A 21,444-nucleotide genomic window follows, 5' to 3' on the forward strand; every position below is an offset into this window, starting at 1 on the left:
AGTTGTATCTAAATCCAAATCTAAAATCTGGTTTTACAAACTGAATCCGATTCTAATTCGAATCTGAATTTTGAATTGAATTTAGCCCGTTTTTTAAATGTAAGAGCATTGTATATAAGATATTTATTTAAAACTAAATCAGATCTAAAACTAATCAGATATTTATGCATATTTGAATCCAAATCTAAATTCGATCAAATGTTACTTTTTAAATCTGAATCCAATTTGATTTCTTAATTAAATATTTAATTTTGTTTGTATCTTTTTTTTTTTTTTGCAACGGACCAACAAAGATGATATATTGTCATCTCTAAAAAAAAAATCTAAGATATCTTTGTTGATGAGATCCGGTGAGAGTGATGTTGATAAGGGCGAAGAATTGAATTGACATCACCATGCGGCGTCTTTTATGGTGAAAAACAAGAACCCAAGTTTATTTGGTGCTTTGCTCTTAAGGTTTAGGGTTGGGTTGGCTTGTGAAAATTGACGCCGATTATAAGAATTGAGGTAAAAAGCTAGCCTTAGACCCAAGTGTTTATCTGTGAGATGAAATAAAAAAAGACTGCTAATTAATAGATAAACCAAAATATCACCATCAATTGGTTTCCATTCTAAATCACCATTTGCGTATTTTTGCCACAGATTATTTGTATGTTTAATTAAGTTTTATATCTTTCTTGGTTTTTTTTAGTGATTTTTTAAATATTCTTAACTGATTTTAATCTAGATTGGGGAAGAGACCGATTCACCAAAATGACAATCGCGAACCAATTTTTACATGATCGATATGAAGGAGACTGTCGTTAAGTTCATGCCATCCTGAGAGCAGCACTCCGAATGGGTTTGTATAAAACGAAGACCAGGGAAATGCAAATTAAGGAAGGAACCAAGACCGAGTGAGTTCCAGAGACCGTTGAGAAGAAGAGGCGAAGAGGGACGACCAACAACGGGAAATGGGTGGCTCAGCGACATATTCAGTATGACCATAGATTTTTCATGTCAAATTTGGCACTTTCTCGATTCCACCTGAACTGCGACAGCCATGTGGTCATTTTCTGGCGGTTCATCATCCTAGTTCGCCTGAGATCAAAGGTCCTCATTCAATATCCGGAGAGAGGGAGGGGGAGCGAGCTCTGCTCCGACCCTTCCTTGTTCGATTGTTGGGCGACATAACGCTCGAAGTCACCGTGACTCTTCTCTTGCCTCCTGCTGAGAAGAAAGCGACTATGGTAGCGCTCTGGGGGAAGCAAAAAGTCGAAGTTTCTTGAGGGTGTCCGGCAGGAGGGATCAAAAGAACGGCGACCAACATGGGAACTCAAACCGAGGACGACGTGGTTCTCGTACGAAGCGGCCGCAAGGAAGGGGATCCCACAGTCATCACCGTCAATTGCCTGGACAAAATCGGTCTAGGTTGTGATCTCTGCCGTATCATTATGCAATTTGGTTTGAGCATTACACGAGGAGGTAAATATTTCTGTGTTTCTGTTTTTTCTTTTCCTTTTTTTTCTATGTGGTTATCACGGAGAATTGGTTTTCTTAGCTAAAGAATTCGTTGGTGTTGTTCTTAGACGTATTGACGGATGGGAAATGGTGTTACTTGGTCTTCTGGGTGGTTCCTTGGCCGCGGGAACGGCCTGTAAGGTGGAGCAATTTGAAGAAGCTACTCTTTTCAGCGTGTCCCTCGTGTTCGTTGGCTACTTCTCTTTTTCTTCGGCAAGATAAACCGGCGAAACCGTCTGAAGTTTACATGCTGAAGTTGTGTTCTTTGGACAGGGGCGGTCTTCTCCACGGTAATCTTTATTTTTTTCTTCTTTGTTTTGTAATTTCCTTTTTTCCCTTAGTTTTAGAACTTTTGTTGTTAGTTTGCTTACTTTCTTTGTTTTAATCCAGAGCAGATGTGAGTGAGGCTCTCTGTGAGCTTGAGCTTACAATTAGAAAAGTTGTCGTCTCAACAACTCCAGACGGGAAGGTTATGGATCTCTTCTTTGTAACGGACACAAGGTTTGCCTCCTTTCTTACCACTCAACGCACATTTTTCCTTTTCTTACGAAATGCTTTGTGATATTTCTCTGAATGCCTATTATTCCCTGTTCGACTTTGTTGACATCTTAAATAAAGAATGCTTATAATTGATACTATCTGCTTTCCACCAAACGTACAGAGGTTATCCTTTTCTCAAGACTTCAAATGTGTCTTTTCTAGAACACGATCAACGAAAAGAAATTTGAACGAAAAATAGCTGATGTAGTAAGGGCCGTTCTTTATGTTGTGAGTTTGGAGTTTATTGTCCCCTTAGAAAAGGGACCTTAACAGCCAAGAATTGTTTCTTAATTCATGTCATTTAAGATTCTTTGGCTATTACTTTTTCTTGCAATAAATATATTTATTGAAAATTGAATGGCAAGATAAAGATATGCACGTGAACATAAAACTAATTGAAGCAAGGTTTGGACACTTTTGTTTTTTGGCAGGGAATTGCTTCATACAGAAAAGAGAAGGGCGGAAACATGTGAGCAGATAAGAAGTGTCTTGGGATTGTCCATAATAAGTTGTGGGCTGGAATTGGTTGAACCAGAGATGGGCCTTTCTCAACAAGCCACCTCTTTATCTGCTTTTTCATCCTCAATTACTGAAGAAACATTCAGTATAAATCAGAATGCAGGCAACAACATCTCAGTTACGATCGATAATTTGATTAGCCCGTCTCATACCGTTATTCAGATCCTCTGTCTTAATCACAAAGGCCTTCTATATGACACTATGAGAACTCTGAAAGATTGCAATATACAAGTGCGTTATGGGAGGTTTACTTCAAAGGGGCATGGCAATTGTGAGCTTGAGTTGTTTGTAATGCAAGCAGATGGGAAGAAGATGATCGATTCAGAGAAGCAGAAGGCTTTGTGTTCAAGGTTGCAAACAGAATTGCTTCAGCCTCTGCAGGTGAAGGTGGTGAATCGAGGTCCTGATATGGAGCTTCTGGTTGCCAATGCGGTTGAGTTATCTGGTCAGGCCCGGCCATTGGTTTTCAATGACATCACCTATGCTCTCAAACAGCTGAAGCTCTGCATCTTTTCTGTATGTCTTCTTTCTTGCTATTTGTTCTTCTGTTTGACAAACATCACAATGCGTGTCCCCTTAGAGCATTTTGTTGTAGGTAACATTGATTGGCATCTGATTACCAATCTTCTTGGTTTGTGATCTTGAAGTTTCATATTAGGCAAACAAAGATGCCATTGTTAATTGGCAATGGAGTACTTGCATTTACACAATATGACATGCTATGATACCATTAAGGGTACACACACAGTGTGGTCCTTTATATCCCAAGGTGCTGGAATTGAGAAGATGGGCCTCATCTTCTGCTTTTAAGGAAAAATTGGGCGCTTCAGAACTCGGACCTGTTACCTCTCTCACCTGGGAGCCAAGTATTTTTACTATTGCACCAAGCAACGGCCCACAAAAAATGTCCTGCTAATGCTTATAAATGAAGTGCATCTGTGATCCTTTCCGTTGCTTTTTATCTTCAGCTTTCCATATTATCTCATACTCTGTTCAATGACAGGCTGAAATCAAGAGATATGTGATTGCTGAACGAGAGTGGGAGGTATACAGGATCCTACTGGATGATGGCCAAGGAAACAAGATCAAGGAGCAGGTGAGGAAGACCTTGATGGGATGGGACTGAGTGGACCTCGAAAAGGGAAAGTTGACGTTGATACAGAAACTATGGTGGAGGAATGAAGTGGGAAACTTTGGAAAACTTGTGCACATAGTTGTAATATATATTGTATACCTCATAACAATACTTCACGTGTATATACGGCAATGTGTTTTCTAGTGGTAGAGTGCGTTCTTGAAACCAATAGTTTTACTCGAATTCTGATTCTGAAGATGCTTTGCTGTGTTCTCTGTCCAATTTTTCCTGCTGGACGCTCAAATAAGTCTCTCAAGTCATTGGCATTGAAGGATTTGTAATTTTCTTCTTAATAGCAACGTACATGCTTCCGTTTATCCTCTCCAACTATTCTTACCTTCTTCTGTTCTCTAATGGCTACCGACCACTCAAGGCTCTGACCACTTGGTAGTCTCATTTTATAAGAGGAAAACCATAGGTGTGTCTGGACCAGCATGCTTTGTGAAGACAACACCGTTGGAAAACTAGGACATCAGAATGGCCGGGTTACTCTTGATCGAGTTCCGTGGCCCTTCCAAAAAATAAAAATAAAATAAAAATGTATATGTAATTTAAAAAGATTGTTATTTGTCTTATATAAAAATTTTAATAAATTGTATGTTGAATCTGTTAAAATTTTGAAACTACGATTCAGCTTCCTAGTGAAAAATCCCTACTTGGGCCTTTTAATTTGAGCTGCAGATCTTTTAGAAAACTTTAAATATTTATTGCATTATCATTTAACTCAGTTAAATCCGAACTAGATCAATAACTTCTCGGGCTCCCAGTGAGTTAAACGAACGCTTCGGCAAAAGAACGTATGAGAACTTCTTGAAGTGAATAGATCTTCCACTTTCAAGACCTATCCCATTGTAACTCACAGATGAGGGTCGTCTCTCTTCTATGTAACGGTCTGTCAGAAGGATCAATAAGTGAAAGTGAAGATTACAACCAGCCATTTTCTGCTTCAAGCACGTTATTGTAATTGTTAATTTGTAGATGATAACCATGATTTTGTTAATTGTTTAAATGCTAAATTTTTTGATTAATTTTTCAGTAAAAAAAAAGCATTTTATTAAAGTACCTAAAATGTTAGAATGTAATTCAGTGACAGAAAAATGCTAAAAAAAAACTGTCTCAGGTTTATCTTTTTCAAATTTGAGCTTTTTTAACAGAAAACAGATAAGCTCTAACATGAATTTTTACAACCTTTTATAGATAAGTTTTTCAAACCAGCGACGACGAGTAGGGAGGGCGTGTCCCTGGTTGGGTTCCAGTGTGCGTCAACCTGAGACAGCTTAAACAATGAGCCGTAGGGAAGGACCCCAACCAAGGTGCGCCCCACATGAAAAATTTTAGAACATTTGCAGCCCTTTCTTGGCATCATTCTGCAAAATTTGTGGACTCCGAATGAAAATCCGAAATCAATTCAAGACGGAGATAACGTACGCAAAAAGAGCGAACCAAAGCCAAAAGAATCCAGAGGGAAAGGCGATGAAAATGGCGACTCTCGCCTTCCCGCCACTCTCTGCGTCGACTTCTCCTCTTCCGACCTTCGACTCCTTCTCAGGATGCAAGTCGAAGAGAAACCACTTCAATCTTTGCAGCGTCATCGTCCGGCGGAGGAGAGCATCTACACCGACCTACATCAGCGTGAAGGCCCAGGCGGACGATGGGAATAAGAAACAGAACAACATGAGCGCGAATGGTCGCAGCGCCTCGTGGGTGAGTCCCGACTGGCTGACGTCTCTCTCCCGCCTCGTTAAGAGCGTGGGCGGCCCCGATGATTCGGGCATTCCGTTGGCCAACGCCAAGCTCGAAGACGTCTCCGACCTCCTCGGCGGCGCACTCTTCCTCCCGCTCTTCAAGTGGATGAACGAGTACGGGCCCATTTACAGGCTTGCCGCAGGCCCCAGAAATTTCGTCGTCGTCAGCGACCCCGCGATCGCAAAGCACGTCCTCAAGAACTATGGCAGGTACGCGAAGGGCCTCGTGTCAGAGGTGTCGGAGTTCTTGTTCGGCTCCGGGTTCGCCATTGCCGAGGGAGAGGCATGGACGGTAATATTTTGTGCTTCTGACTTTCTGTAATTTGCCGAATTATTGTCCACTCTTGGCTGTCCTTGAAGATGAGTGGCTCATGACTGTAGAAATCGGTTTTTTGGATTGATACTTATAAAGTTACACAGATACGTGCACGATAAGATGCGTCTTCCTTCTTGTTCTTACTTATGGAAATTACAGGATTTTCTGGCTGTCTTTTGTAGATGAATAGCCTTAACCATTAGTTCGTGTGGACTGATTGATGCTGCATTGTCAACTTCTGGAAGCTCGGTGTAGAGCTCAATTGAACATTGTTTCTCGTCATAAATCTGTTGAACTTAATGCGAGTTCAATTCTCCTTGTGCCATTTGCTTGAAATTAACATCTATCAGACTGCAATTTATTGAATATACATCAACTTAATTGTGTCTCGGAAACAAATTTTATGTTTGGTTGAATGTGATATTTGAACTGGTAAAAGTTTCAGCGTCTCAGGAAGAAAATTGAAGGATGACGGTGGCAAGCATCCTTAGCATTGTTCACATTGAAGATAACATGGATTTACATGCACTTTCGTATCCAGGAAGATGGGGTTAAATTATGTTGCTTACAGTGGTTCATTCTAGTAGATAGTAAGATACTAACTCGTGTTAATAGGAATGTTTATCAGTGCCTATTGCAGTAGAGGGGTAAGGCTGGGAAACGAGCCAAACTAACTCAACAAGTTATCCTCAGGCTCGTTTCATTAATTTATTAGAGTAGCTAAAACTCAGCTCATATTCATGATGAAGCAAGCTTGAGCCTAATCGTGAGCATTGCTTGATTTAAGCTTGTTCAAAGAACTGTTCATTTATCTAACAAGCCAAGCTTGACTTGTATTCATGCTTGAGGTAGAGGTTGTGAGTGCATCTTATGAACACAAGATCATATAATGACAATTTAGCCTTGGAATTCTGAGTTGATTTTTTGCTTATGAATTTGTGTGATTTGACATAACTTAACTCAATAATTGAAAGCATGCATATCAGTAGCCATTATGTAAGAAAAACATGTGTGTGTGTCTGTGTCTGTGTATGTCTGAGTTGAGCAGCTCATTCTTGGCTTGTGTACCTAATGACTCTAATTAAACTATGTTCGAAAGACCACAACCTATTCAAGCTCGGCTAACTAATCCTAGCAAGCTGGCTTATGTTCAGGTCTTGTTGAGCCAACTTCAGACGTGTGCAGTATGAGCTGAACTGATTCAAGTTACAGGCTACTTGGTTCTATTCTCAGCCCCATAGTGGCCGATGCTCTATTAAGGATATCAATGTTTTATTTGGAAAAAAAGAATAGGTGGTGAAGATTCCCTAGTAATGAAATAATTTTTTGAGTTGACGTAAAATTTCTTCCATTAGGTGGAATAATAAGAAATTCATGTTAGAGAAAAGGCTTGCAAGGAAACCAAGCACTTTGTTTTGAGCCTGTGATGCATATACTTGTAACTTTTTTTCTGGTCTGTATTTCTTATCTAGTTGTCTATACTTTACTCAGAATATGAAGGAATTTTATCATCTAGGACATATTGCAGAACTGTTTGTATGCATGTTTTATTGGCTTACATCAGTGCTCATCTGATGTTTCTATGACAGGTTAGGCGCCGGGCTGTAGTGCCATCTCTTCACAGAAAATATTTATCCACGATTGTTGATCAGGTGTTCTGCAAATGTGCTGAAAGATTGGTAGACAAGCTCAAATCAGAAGCTTCAATAGGCTCTGCGGTTAACATGGAGCAAAAATTTTCTCAATTGACCCTCGATGTCATAGGTTTATCATTGTTCAACTACAACTTTGATTCTCTTACTTCAGATAGTCCTGTTATTAATGCTGTTTATACTGCACTAAAAGAAGCGGAGTCTCGCTCAACTGATATTTTGCCTTACTGGAAGGTACATGTACATGCTTAAACATAGTTATTTTTTGTTCAAGCAATCAGATAATTTCATTGATCAAGCAGACACTGAGGTCCTATTTTTCTTTTTCTCCTGTGTAAAAGGCAGACTCTTTTCAACCGATTTATGCTTCTTTATTGATGTGTACTACCAGGATCAAGTTTCCCCCTGTTTGATAACATTTAGCTTTTGATATTTGCTCATTGTCAGTTTCTATTGTCCTGAATGTTTAGTGCCTACATGGTTCCCATTATTTCATGTGGCAGATTGGAATATTATGTAAAATCATTCCACGACAAATTAAGGCAGCAAAAGCCGTTGCAACTATCAGAAAGACAGTTGACGAACTTATTGCAAAGTGTAAGGAGATAGTTGAGGCTGAAGGTGAAAAGATTGATGGTGAAGAGTATGTGAATGAGTCAGACCCAAGCATTCTACGTTTTCTATTGGCAAGTCGAGAAGAGGTACACCAGACTTTTGCTTTTTATGGCAAGCTGGAATTAAAAGTGTAACTTTGATATTCTTTTCCTCCATATGAACTTCGATATTCTCCTCATTTCCAATCTCTTTGCGATGTTCAGTTGCGGTTGTGATGACTTGTAACATATATAAGCTGCTGGATATGTTGAAGACAAACACTGTAGTCTTAATGTTACTTTTTTGTCACCTATGTCATATAGGTACGGGTACAAGTATGGCAGTTTTAGAAAATCTTGGTATGGGGGTACGATAAACAAAAGTGTGTGTGTCTCTCTCTATCTCCATCTCTCTCTGTATATATATATATGTATATAAACACACACACACACAACACATTATTAAGACAATTTTTATTTTTTAATAGTTTCTTCCATAATTTCTACACACAATCTCGTAAAACATAAATAAACTAAAAAAAATATGGTTAAAATGTAATAAAAAATGAAAAAAATATGGTTTGTCCAAACGTGCCACTGTCGTACCAGTGTACCGCCATATTAGTACTGCTATGTGAGCATATCTCATGTACCACTGTGACATAGTCCGTTACTTATGGAGATTTCATTGAGAAATCTTACGTTTGAAATGCTTGCTTTCAAGTTGCAACTGTGTAGATCTTCACACCTTTTCACTGCTTTTATTAATGAAATGACAAATTACCAATCAATATGTCATTGACTTGATAATCGTCCCGGTGACCTATGGATAATAGGGGTAGCTAGTCTTTAGAAGCTGCCTTCTTTTCACATGGTGGTACTATTTCCTTGGAAGTTTCTCTAGATGGATCAGGCTGTTCGCTGATGGGAAGAATGCCAAAGGCATTGAGTGAATCTGAGGTTCTGAACCTAGAAATCACTTCACTGTGCATTCTGGAACTGCAGTCTCCTGTACAGCTGCCAAATCGAGCAGTTTAAAAGTTATGAACTTCATCTACAGAGCTGATTTTTCTTCATTGAAAATTCACTTATGGATCTGGTTATTTCTGAAGTATCCTTGTGAGACCTTACACTCATGGGATGAGAATAAATATGGATTTTATGCATCTTTCTTTTCTTCCCTTCGAATTTTTTGTGTGAAGAGAAGTGTGAGTTGAAACCCCACAAAGATCTGATGTATGTGAATTTCGGCAAGTGCATTTATGTTTGCGTGAATGTATAGATAATTCTTTTTTCCTTGATTACCTAATATTAGATTCAAATATTTCAGGTTTCTAGTTTGCAACTGAGAGATGACCTACTGTCAATGTTGGTTGCTGGGCATGAGACAACTGGTTCTGTCTTGACATGGACTCTATATTTACTGTGCAAGGTGCTGGATCTCTTTTAGCTTCATGTTTGAAAATAGATTTCACCTTTATCCATTTTGACATGCTTACCACATGCCACAGCCAAAAGAAGACTGTGACCTTGGATATGGTTTATAGTTTAACGAGTCAATCTTACTTTTTGGAAGTTGAAAGAAATTATTTGGTTATTATTCGGCAAAAAATGTTCATAAAAAGGGTCTCCATAATGATGGCTGTATTTTTAAATTGTTTACTGTTGTTCACCATCCAAAACATATACTTTGTATTTTTTTCACTGGATCACATTGTTGAGGCTCTCTCACTTTCTTCCTTTCTTGGGTGGGGGTGGGGTGTTGTTTCTTTCAGAATCCGTTCTGTTTGGTCAAAGCACGGGAAGAGGTTGACAAAGTTCTACAGGGAAGACTGCCTAGCTATGAAGACACAAAAGAGTTGAAGTACATAGCTCGCTGTCTGAACGAGTCTATGCGTCTGTATCCACATCCACCTGTCTGTCACTGTGCTGTCTAATATTCAATCTTTTTGTGAAAATTTCTACTAGTGATGCACTTATTCTATTTTTAACATCAATTCTTACATAAAACTAGGTTCTACTCCGACGAGCACAAGTACCTGATGAACTTCCAGGCAATTACAAGGTGAATGCTGGACAAGACATAATGATATCGATATATAATATTCACCACTCAGCCAAGGTAATATACGAGTTTAACACTTTTCACGGTGCCAGACTCCTGATAGATATTCCTTATTATATGGGGGTCAAATTCTTCATATATTTCATGTTTATGTACCTCATTTTGTTTCTTTCTAATTTCCAAATTGTCTTACTGTCATCACGGTGTCCTTGTTTGATATTTCCCTTCTACTAACAAATAGCCCAACATTGCTATCTATTTCTAAAAAATTCGGGTGTTTAACTTTAATATGTTCTGGGTGTTTTCTGTTCCATGTTTTCTTTTCTCAATAAATGTTCATAGTTCATACCACCTTCTTGAATTGCATACAACTTTTATTATCCATATGGTCTTAAATCAGATTTTACTTTTCCTTGTACTTCTAACACACATTTTAACTATTTATGGATACTAGATTGTCGTTTATAGGTTGACAAATTTGATGGCATTTGTTGAACATAAGCTGGTTTTAGGCATGCAATTCCACTATTTGTTTTGATTATTTTTCCAGCCCCACATTCAATTTTATTCAGTTGATGTGAATTTGCATGAAGGTCTGGGAAAGAGCAGAAGAATTTATACCTGAAAGATTTGACTTGGATGGTCCAATCCCAAATGAAACAAACACCGACTTCAGGTACACATTGCACCAATGAAACGATTAGTTACTTTATTTGCCATCATCTTCCATTTGTTTAACTTGATTTTTATCCAATTTTATTTTTGAAAATCTTCTAATGCATTTGTAAATGGCATCTAGTCATCTGTGTGATGAACTAATGATTTTATTCTTAATGCTTCCTATGAATTTATATTGCTTTTGTAATACACCATTGCATATGATTAAAGGATAAATGCACAACATTAAAACATGCACACTTTTCCAGGTTTATTCCCTTCAGTGGTGGACCACGAAAATGTATTGGGGATCAGTTTGCACTGCTACAAGCAATTGTGGCCCTTGCAGTTTTGCTTCAGCATATGGATTTCAAGCTTGTTCCGAATCAAGAAATTGGCATGACTACTGGAGCTACCATACATACAACAAATGTAAGTTACATGTCTCTCTTCTAGGACATCATTAATCTTGATCCTATCGGCGCACTTGCATTTAGTCTTGTCTCATGCTCATGCGTATGTATGTGAAGCCACTTTTTCCATGTGCAGTTCTCTGTACGTGAAAGGCCCATCTTTCTGTTTCCAGATGTGGGTCAACTTTGTTTCCCTGAACAAAATTTCATTTTTCTAGTCAAAACAAAAATACAAAATATTAAAGCATCTAATGAAGATTTGTAGATATCTGGTGGCAACAAGATGATATGTGGTGAAGGGTCCCAGTTTTGGGTGTTGCCTGCACTAGAAACCTGTTGGTTGCCATGTGGAAAAAAGTGTTACACATGCTCACAGTACCGGGTGTTACATGTATTTAGCAAGTTTTGAAAGAGGTTGAAGTTTGCTTGTCCGTTAATGTATTTGTATCTGTTTTTGTGTTATGGCAACAATGAATAAAAATCTGCACTTGTGGCAGGGAATGTACATGACCGTGGCACAGCGGAGTCCAAAAACCGTGCTTGCTGCATCTGCTAGGTAACTCCACCATACTTGAACCAGGATCATACTTATTGTTCTATTTTTGTTAAAATCACAAATTTTGTCAAATTACAAGAGCGAATTGTCTTTTCACAGTTCCAATTATAGTCCTTTCTGATGCCATCAGGATGATTCATGTAATCCTTCTTTGTAAGCTCCTTTTCTTTTTATTTTTTATGATCCATTGTATTGTACATTATGTGCTATATCCAATAATAATCTATCTCCCCGTCCGTAACCTGATCTTTCCATCAATAGAATGCAGAAGATAAAAATTGTATGTTCATTCATATGGTCAGATTCCTGTACTGATTCCTCTGCTTTATTGCATTAGGTTACCATTTATTAAATTGCTGTCATTGATGTCCTTAGCTACGTTGTCTCCCATTTATTATGATTTCTCATGAAACGGTAAACTCGTTTTGTTTGTTCTCCATGACTTCTAGCATGAATGGTCTAACCATTGGAGCTTATTTTATGCACTTGGGAATTTTGAGTTGGTCATTATTTATGACCACTGGCTGAGAGGAAGAGTAATCTGGTTGAGTCTTTAAGTCAGAAGTCTCTTTGGTCTTGTAAGGGCCTAACCTGCAAAAGTTTTGGGAAAGAGACCCATTTTCTTGTGCCATTTATTCACTGGCTTTCATTTCCTTGGCCAAGACCTGCAGGTTTGGTTTCCTTAGGTTTATAGGCATAATGCTTGTTTTGGTTCATTTAGTCCCATAATCTCTTTTTGCAGTTGTACTCGTTTGACAAATTTTAAAATGTTTGCAACAGAAGCTAATACAACACCTCAGGTAATGTTCTTTTAACGTTCTCGATTGACAATCTTATCATATGTTGTTGTGGCCCTGCCCCATCAATCTGCCTCTCGCCGTATACTCTGTGTAATTGGCATAGGCAGGCAGCACCTGATTGTCAAAAGTAGTGACAAGAAAGGTCGAATCACTGTTGTTTTGTACCTTACTGGCTTACTCTGTTTAATTTGCAACCCATGTCGATCATAGTCCTCGTTGGTGATTGTAAGGCATACTATGTAATCTGTACTTTAAAGAAACTGCAGATAGGTAATGCTGTACTTCCGGTGTCGGCACCAAGGCTCAAACAGATACAGATGCCTCTTTTACGGATTCCATGGATTAAAGATAAGAAATAAATACGTGGGTGCACTTTCCTAATTTGAGGAATTAGAGTGCCATCTATGGGTGGGTGATGGTTGTTTCCAAAGGATAAAGGAGTGAAACCCACTTTCAGAGTTGCAAACTTTTGCCTGCAAAGTTGGTCTTTTCTTGTCCAGTTTGCTTTATGGAAAGCTTTGCTTCGCAAAGCTGAACTGTTGAACCTCGGAGTGAGCTTGATCTGAGCTCAAGCTTTTTTTTTTTAGGCTGCACCATACTGTGCTGCGAGTCCAGTCTCGGTCTTTGCCTCTTAGGGGCCAAGCTTATTTAAGAACCTTTCACTACTATTTGTGGCTTAGGAACAAGTTTTCGGGTGAACTGATTAGGAGCTATTAGAACCAAGTTATTTGTCTTATTATGAAGGACAAAACTGATTAGGAGCTGTCTGTTTATATGCAGCCTTTTTTTAATTGAGGGCGACTCCTGACCACAAAGTCTTAAAGGGTCAATGTCATAGCCTTTTACTGACCACCCGTGATGGTTTTTGATAGTAATATTTTGTTTAGGAAAATCTTCATTTCAGGTGACCGGAGAAAGCGAGAAAGGCTCTCATGGAAAAAGGCACATGGAAAGTTGCATCTGTCCCTGCAAGGTACAAGTTGGGTCGAGTAGGTATCGAATAGCGTCCAACGAGTGAATAACCTGATTGGAGAATTCGGGAGAGTGGTGATATCTTGGCCACTTGCTAATTCCGAAGGAGAAAAGGGAAGAGGTGACGAAAGACGAATTAAAGAAGAACGGGACAACTTAATTTTCAGTTGAGATATTTTTGGTCTATAATTTATTAATTTTCGGTAACTTTCAATATAGGCCTATGATTCTTTGTCACGGTGAAAGAGGACTCATTGGACCTATCTTTAGATGGGCAATAGGCTGGGTTGTCCCTCAGTACTGCCACCCAGCCCTGCTGTTTTCCAGTCATGGGCTGGTGTCGTCTTAGATCATGACTGTGTGAATTGGTAGTTTGGTTTTTGTTGTAGGGCTAGGCTGTGGTTTGACCTGGGTGCCCTGAGGGGTCATAGCATAGTTAGTCGGCTTAAAGGGCATGCAGACATGCATCATCAGTCCGGCTTGAAACCTGCTGATCTTTTTGGTATGCTAGCTAACATTTAAGTTGAAAGGTGTATCATAGAGTTACATAGTTTCATATTATCATAGGGTTTATTTTTTTATGAGATTCTTTCCATGTTATTTGTGTTTTACTATACAAACCGTATGGGGCATTTTAGCTGTCAACTTTTAAAAAAAGTTTTCCCCCGAAGATTTGTTGTATTTCTTGGACCATTTTGTCGTTGCACGTCACTCCGGGGGGTTATATGCAAGTATTTTGACTACCGTCGCCTTCATCTGGGAAATTTCTAAAATAGGTGCCTAAGATGGTAGTATATCAGGTAAAATAAAAGGAGTACAAATCAGGAATGGGAATCGGCGAGACGTGTGCTGTTTGAATTTGAACACCACTGGTGACGATGGTTGTAGGATTTTATCTTGGCTTTCACGTGTCTTGGCTCGCAAGCTCATTAAAATTGACTGTGACGCCGCTAATTACTACACAGAAACAGAAACAAAAGACCATTTACTAAAGTTGGTTATCTATTTCCTGTATTCCATAAGAAGCCAATAAGTTGCACGAACTTTCTACAAACCCAAATCGAGTCTCTTCTTTCCCACTAACTATCAAATTAATGCCAAATGAATGTTACCTCACGTCAGTTAGCTACGAACGCGTCGGCTGGCAACCACCAGTCTGACCTTACCTCTATCTATCTGTTGATGGTAAACATTAAAGACCGGAAAGTGACGAGCTTCTTCTACTCACCCTCTTCTTCTGGTCTTGCTTTCATTAGGCCCCATCCCCACGTCCCACTTGGCTTTCTTCTTCATCATCTCCTGTGATATCGCCCTGGTCTCTTGTGCCATTGCTTACTGCAAGACCTGTGATTTTATTTTGTATTGGGCCAATGAGGAAGTGTGAGCTTATATTACATCGTCAGGCCTCTGATCATCACTGAATTATAAATTTTGTTAGGGCACAAAATCTTTTAAGTTTCTTTGCTTGGCAAGACGTGGGTTAGTAAGACCACTGCCCATTGGAAGTGCATACAAGTAACCTCTCTCATAAGTTCAATTTTTGTGGGCGTTAAGTTTCCGGGTAACTTCTCTCTCTCTCTCTCTCTCTCTCTCTCTCTCTGGGCCCACAATGAATTGTGGTAACTTGTGATGCAATGGCTATTTATGGTTCCTTTCTTCAGATTAATTCCACCAGCTAGTCCTAACCGATCTTGCCCAAGTTGAATTTGAACAAATATAGTCACAGACTGATCAGCTCAAGCAAAAGCTGAATTGTCTATTTTCTAAGTTAACCAAGCTTAGATTGGCATGTTAGCCACATATATATATAGAATAAATGGATTCCTCCGGCCGGGTTTGACCGGAGAATTTGTGTATCAGGACTCACATGTGGAATGAGGGAACTATATATAAATATATACGCACACACAGGCATACACGTGATGTGAACGAAGATTCTTCTTAAGCGTGGAAATGTACTGCTGATAATGTTGGTGAGGGAATATTGGCCTTTGGCTTGAGAAAATTTAAGTCCCGACCAACTTCTGTTCGTCAGATTAGAAATGAAAAACGAAAGCTCTGTTCTTTGAGTCTAGAAACTTCCCTCCTTGCAATCATTGTATCCTGTCGATAAGAATGCATGGTGTAATCAGCCAAGCAGCTGTAATTATAATAATAATGTTAATAAAGAAAAAGATAACACGTCACTTTCACGGCCAATCTTATATGTACACCTAAAGACGGTTCCTCCACAGAGTGTTGTGGAAAAATAATCAATAAAAACAGATGCTACGATGGCGAATGTTCATCTATAATCACATGAGGACAACTCGACACGTATTATATCATGTTTAATCGATGTGACCAACATTCATTCACATATATCATAAAAAAGTAACAAGAAGTTTAAATTTATCGAGTGTGGGATGTTTGCGGTGGCTAAAAATATAAAATCTCAATAAGGACAGTAATATGAAAATTGGCAGTTACAACGCAATGCAGCTCATGGTACTTCTAATAACAATTTATAGTGTTTTTACGACTAACATCTAATTTTCAACCATGAGGCCAGCAATATTTAGCATCGGGAAGATTTGAATCCTCCTATTTATATATATATTAAATAATATGCAATTACATTATGTTAATCTTTAATTTTGGTCAGTGAACAGGAAAGAAAGATAAAGAGCAATAAACTATAAATGCATCAATGACAGGTCACTAAGTAAAAAAAAAGCCAGAGAGAGAGAGAGAGAGAGAGAGAGAGAGAGAGAGGCCGTTTGTCATTATCACTATTTGGGAAGGTTGAGGCAGATACCACTCTGCAGGAGTCGAAGGTAGAGACATTGTGGCGAGTGGCCTGAGAAACCGCAATCTCCGCGCTTAAAGTGATGCGCTTTCCACTTTTTCCATAAATGTAAAGGGGAAGACTCCTACTGCAGTTTACTGGCTAAAGAATCGTCACTTATCGAATCGCAATGGTAAAAAATGTTGATAACATATGAAAATTGGGATTCAAATGTATATGTAGAACACAGAAACGATCGCAGGATTTAAATTTTGAAAGATTAGATCAGCAGAGTGAGGTAAAACGAAATTTCTTGTCCAAATGAGAGCGAAATTTCTGGGAGAACAGACGGGGACAAGTGGACCTGGCGGGGCTCACTGCAGTTTCTGTAACTCGAGCTATCCAGACTTTTGACTAAGTTTGCGACATGTCACCAGCGACTGAGGCTCATTAGGTTCTCTCTCTCTCTCTCCCTCTCTCTCTCCCCCCTCCCCAGGTTCTCTCTCTCTCTCTCCCCTCTCTCTATCTAAACCGCCATTCCTTTTCCTTATAGTTTGATGTTTCTGTGGGAGGTGGTCCATGGGGGGTTTTGTGGCCAAGAGCAGGAAGGAAACATAAACCAGGGTTGTGTACAAACGGCTGATTTCAACTCTTTCTTTGTCTCTCTAGAGAAAAATCTCAACTCCTGATGCTCCACAAAATCCAAATCTAAGCTCTCCTTTCTTTCCCAGGGTAGTCTCCCCCTCTCTCTCTCGTTTAACCCTTTTCTGATAATTTCATCTCTTCAAGGCTTCAGAAGAGAAGAGAACAATCTCTCTCTCTCGCTCGGTGCCGTTTCTGTACCTTCACCCTTTTCTGACAATCCCACCCTTTCCAAATCACAAGCTAAAAAAAGAAAAAGTTTTCTCTCTCTCGCTGAAGGTTGAAAAGCCAACATCACAGGACTGTTGCAGCCCTCACAGCCATCATCTAAGACCTCTCTGTTGCTCTCTGTGACGAGAATTCTCCATTACCAACGTTCCATAATCTCCTAGTTTATCAATGAGAGACAGGCTGCTGGTGGGTGCAATACCGACAGCCACCATCCATGGCGAACCAAAGCAAGAGCCCGTACATTCACCCAATCCCCCTCCCCAAAACGAGACCAAGAACGCCACTAGGCCCACGACCCCCAACAACTACTACGACGCCAGCCCCGGCTTCAATTCCTCCATGGCCGTCACCATCCTGGTCCTCCTGACGGCACTTTTCTTCATGGGCTTCTTCTCCGTCTACGTCCGCCGCTTCGCGGAGGAGAACTCATCCGAAGCCGCGCGACGCCGCAGACGGGCAGCTGCTGGAAACCGGCGGTCTGGCGCCAGCCCTTCCTCCTCCCAGGGCCTCGATCCCGTCCTAGTGAGCTCGCTGCCCACCTTCCCTTACAAGAAGGTCTCGCCGAAGGACGACGCCGATTGCGCTGTCTGCCTCTGCGAGTTCGACCAGGGAGAAATGGTGAAGGTCCTGCCCGTCTGCGGTCATTTGTTCCACGCGGACTGCGTCGATACCTGGCTCTTGTGTCGCACATCCTGCCCACTCTGCCGCGCCACTCTGGTCCCTCCTCCTCCGCCGCCAAAGGAGCCGCAGAGAGACGCATTAGATGAAAGGGAGACGGTGGTGGAAGCCGCGGCCGCTTCTGCCAATGCTGCGTCACCGGAGAATGCGGGTTTTATATTAGTGGTCAGAACGGTGGAGAGTTTTCTGCCGCCAGGACAGTCGGAGTCCCGCGTGCGTAGGTCCGGCAGTGGGTGTAGTTTATCTCGTGGGTTGGAGGTGGAGGGGACTCAGCCGAGGCGGAGTTGTAGTTTCTGACGGCAAAAGTGAGGAAGAAAGTGTCTAGAGCGAGAGAGAGAGATGAATGTGACTGAGGGGTGTGTTTTTTGTCTTTTCATCTCAAATGGATGAAATGTAGTTTTTTTTTTTTTTTATGTGAATACAATTTGATAGTCGTGTAAAAAAGAAGATGGTGTTTTCTGTTTCATTGTATAGAAGTTACCTTTTCTGTGAGAATGCACTTTTTCTTTTTCTTTTCCTTTTCATTTTCAGAGACTTTTGTTGCTGTTGGTACAGATGGATTGCGGCCTGATTCCGGGCAACTTTTGACCTGAGTGGGCTGCAGTCAGTTATAATTACTGATAAGAACTACCACTTTCTGGCAGCGGCCACCCAGGGCACGTTTCGCGGCCGTGTCAGGTACCACATTTAAGCTGTCCTGTTCTCCGGCCACCAGCTTGCTTACGGAAGTGAGCCGCATGGACATCTCTCTCTTTTTCCCTCTCCGGCAGCAATATTAGTTTCTAAATATGAATCCAAACAGTCATATTTTTTTAACCAAAATCAGCCGTCGGGTTGGTGATCAGATTACACCTCTAGCTTAGTTATGAGAAGCACGTGGGGTTCTTGGATGTTATCTGAGGATTCGAGTTTGTGTTATTGGGAGAGGACATGGATTCTTTGCAGAAGCTCCTATTGATAAAAATGTTGTGATTTCTTCGTTGGTAGGCGAGCTAGTGTTGGGCAGATCCCTAGATACTTATGGGAAAGAAACTGATCCATGATGTTGGAACTCTCCTTAGAAGTCCGATGCCTAGCTAGGTCAGACCGATCTCTCGTTAGCAATGAGGCTACGTTTACTTACTAGAAAGAAGGAGAATTAAATGCTACAGAAAGGCCTTATGCTGATCCCTGAATTTGGCTCTCACGTTATAGTACCTTAGTTGTTCTGAAGTTGAAAATTGGGGCTTAAATGTGGGATGAAGTATAGCAAATTATAAAAAAAAAACTTTTGTTTGAAGTTCTGTCGTCACATGATTGAAAAGGGTAGTTTAGGCACTCGAGAAAGCCAACACAAACTGCCAACAAATCGGGTAAATTTACGAAGAACCTCAAACAAAAGTTTTTTTTTTATAATTTGCTATACTTCATCCCACATTTAAGCCCCAATTTTCAACTTCAGAACAACTAAGGTACTATAACGTGAGAGCCAAATTCAGGGATCAGCATAAGGCCTTTCTGTAGCATTTAATTCTCCTTCTTTCTAGTAAGTAAACGTAGCCTCATTGCTAACGAGAGATCGGTCTGACCTAGCTAGGCATCGGACTTCTAAGGAGAGTTCCAACATCATGGATCAGTTTCTTTCCCATAAGTATCTAGGGATCTGCCCAACACTAGCTCGCCTACCAACGAAGAAATCACAACATTTTTATCAATAGGAGCTTCTGCAAAGAATCCATGTCCTCTCCCAATAACACAAACTCGAATCCTCAGATAACATCCAAGAACCCCACGTGCTTCTCATAACTAAGCTAGAGGTGTAATCTGATCACCAACCCGACGGCTGATTTTGGTTAAAAAAATATGACTGTTTGGATTCATATTTAGAAACTAATATTGCTGCCGGAGAGGGAAAAAGAGAGAGATGTCCATGCGGCTCACTTCCGTAAGCAAGCTGGTGGCCGGAGAACAGGACAGCTTTAAATGTGGTACCTGACACGGCCCGCGAAACGTGCCCTGGGTGGCCGCTGCCAGAAAGTGGTAGTTCTTATCAGTAATTATAACTGACTGCAGCCCACTCAGGTCAAAAGTTGCCCGGAATCAGGCCGCAATCCATCTGTACCAACAGCAACAAAAGTCTCTGAAAATGAAAGGAAAAGAAAAAGAAAAAGTGCATTCTCACAGAAAAGGTAACTTCTATACAATGAAACAGAAAACACCATCTTCTTTTTACACGACTATCAAATTGTATTCACATAAAAAAAAAAAAAAACTACATTTCATCCATTTGAGATGAAAAGACAAAAAACACACCCCTCAGTCACATTCATCTCTCTCTCTCGCTCTAGACACTTTCTTCTCACTTTTGCCGTCAGAAACTACAACTCCGCCTCGGCTGAGTCCCCTCCACCTCCAACCCACGAGATAAACTACACCCACTGCCGGACCTACGCACGCGGGACTCCGACTGTCCTGGCGGCAGAAAACTCTCCACCGTTCTGACCACTAATATAAAACCCGCATTCTCCGGTGACGCAGCATTGGCAGAAGCGGCCGCGGCTTCCACCACCGTCTCCCTTTCATCTAATGCGTCTCTCTGCGGCTCCTTTGGCGGCGGAGGAGGAGGGACCAGAGTGGCGCGGCAGAGTGGGCAGGATGTGCGACACAAGAGCCAGGTATCGACGCAGTCCGCGTGAACAAATGACCGCAGACGGGCAGGACCTTCACCATTTCTCCCTGGTCGAACTCGCAGAGGCAGACAGCGCAATCGGCGTCGTCCTTCGGCGAGACCTTCTTGTAAGGGAAGGTGGGGCAGCGAGCTCACTAGGACGGGATCGAGGCCCTGGGAGGAGGAAGGGCTGGCGCCAGACCGCCGGTTTCCAGCAGCTGCCCGTCTGCGGCGTCGCGCGGCTTCGGATGAGTTCTCCTCCGCGAAGCGGCGACGTAGACGGAGAAGAAGCCCATGAAGAAAAGTGCCGTCAGGAGGACCAGGATGGTGACGGCCATGGAGGAATTGAAGCCGGGGCTGGCGTCGTAGTAGTTGTTGGGGGTCGTGGGCCTAGTGGCGTTCTTGGTCTCGTTTTGGGGAGGGGGATTGGGTGAATGTACGGGCTCTTGCTTTGGTTCGCCATGGATGGTGGCTGTCGGTATTGCACCCACCAGCAGCCTGTCTCTCATTGATAAACTAGGAGATTATGGAACGTTGGTAATGGAGAATTCTCGTCACAGAGAGCAACAGAGAGGTCTTAGATGATGGCTGTGAGGCTGCAACAGTCCTGTGATGTTGGCTTTTCAACCTTCAGCGAGAGAGAGAAAACTTTTTCTTTTTTAGGCTTGTGATTTGGAAAGGGTGGGATTGTCAGAAAAGGGTGAAGGTACAGAAACGGCACCGAGCGAGAGAGAGAGATTGTTCTCTTCTCTTCTGAAGCTTGAAGAGATGAAATTATCAGAAAAGGGTTAAACGAGAGAGAGAGGGGGAGACTACCCTGGGAAAGAAAGGAGAGCTTAGATTTGGATTTTGTGGAGCATCAGGAGTTGAGATTTTTCTCTAGAGAGACAAAGAAAGAGTTGAAATCAGCCGTTTGTACACAACCCTGGTTTATGTTTCCTTCCTGCTCTTGGCCACAAAACCCCCCATGGACCACCTCCCACAGAAACATCAAACTATAAGGAAAAGGAATGGCG

The 21,444-nt window shown here is 41.1% G+C and overlaps 3 protein-coding genes across 19 annotated transcripts in view; all 3 read left to right on the plus strand.

Annotated features, from left to right (window-relative positions):
* The first annotated feature begins 884 nt into the window (after positions 1-884).
* LOC116252331 (ACT domain-containing protein ACR10-like) lies at positions 885-4,002 on the plus strand. The gene is made up of 5 exons (XM_031626507.2): positions 885-1,464; positions 1,569-1,790; positions 1,896-2,001; positions 2,472-3,075; positions 3,563-4,002. Exons 1-5 carry the CDS (start codon positions 1,308-1,310, stop codon positions 3,683-3,685), a joined length of 1,212 nt encoding a protein of 403 aa, XP_031482367.1. The 5' UTR covers positions 885-1,307; the 3' UTR covers positions 3,686-4,002.
* A 1,134-nt stretch (positions 4,003-5,136) lies between these two features.
* The window catches only part of LOC116253613 (carotene epsilon-monooxygenase, chloroplastic), a 23,479-nt gene continuing 7,171 nt past the window's right edge, over positions 5,137-21,444 (plus strand). For 6 of the 17 annotated variants that reach the window (XM_050077240.1, XM_050077244.1, XM_050077252.1 and 3 more), the window contains exons 1-8: positions 5,137-5,731; positions 7,345-7,641; positions 7,911-8,108; positions 9,331-9,432; positions 9,776-9,916; positions 10,015-10,122; positions 10,659-10,741; positions 10,992-11,154. In XM_050077240.1, coding sequence (XP_049933197.1) covers positions 5,168-5,731; positions 7,345-7,641; positions 7,911-8,108; positions 9,331-9,432; positions 9,776-9,916; positions 10,015-10,122; positions 10,659-10,741; positions 10,992-11,154 — 1,656 coding nt within the window. In that variant the 5' untranslated portion in view covers positions 5,137-5,167. Of the gene's footprint in view, positions 5,732-7,344; positions 7,642-7,910; positions 8,109-9,330; positions 9,433-9,775; positions 9,917-10,014; positions 10,123-10,658; positions 10,742-10,991; positions 11,155-11,632; positions 11,692-11,790; positions 11,933-12,433; positions 12,492-13,378; positions 13,671-21,444 lie in introns of those variants that run through there. The other 11 variants (XM_050077241.1, XM_050077243.1, XM_050077251.1 and 8 more) reach the window with 7 other exon arrangements.
* The window catches only part of LOC116252948 (RING-H2 finger protein ATL57-like), a 16,525-nt gene continuing 11,800 nt past the window's right edge, over positions 16,720-21,444 (plus strand). The window contains exon 1 of the mRNA XM_031627595.2: positions 16,720-18,177. Within this exon, the coding sequence (XP_031483455.1) occupies positions 17,272-18,078 (807 nt within the window). The 5' untranslated portion in view covers positions 16,720-17,271 and the 3' untranslated portion in view covers positions 18,079-18,177. The remainder of the gene's footprint in view (positions 18,178-21,444) is intronic.

This window comes from Nymphaea colorata, chromosome 4 (genome assembly GCF_008831285.2).
Source record: "Nymphaea colorata isolate Beijing-Zhang1983 chromosome 4, ASM883128v2, whole genome shotgun sequence".
Lineage (NCBI taxonomy): Eukaryota > Viridiplantae > Streptophyta > Magnoliopsida > Nymphaeales > Nymphaeaceae > Nymphaea > Nymphaea colorata.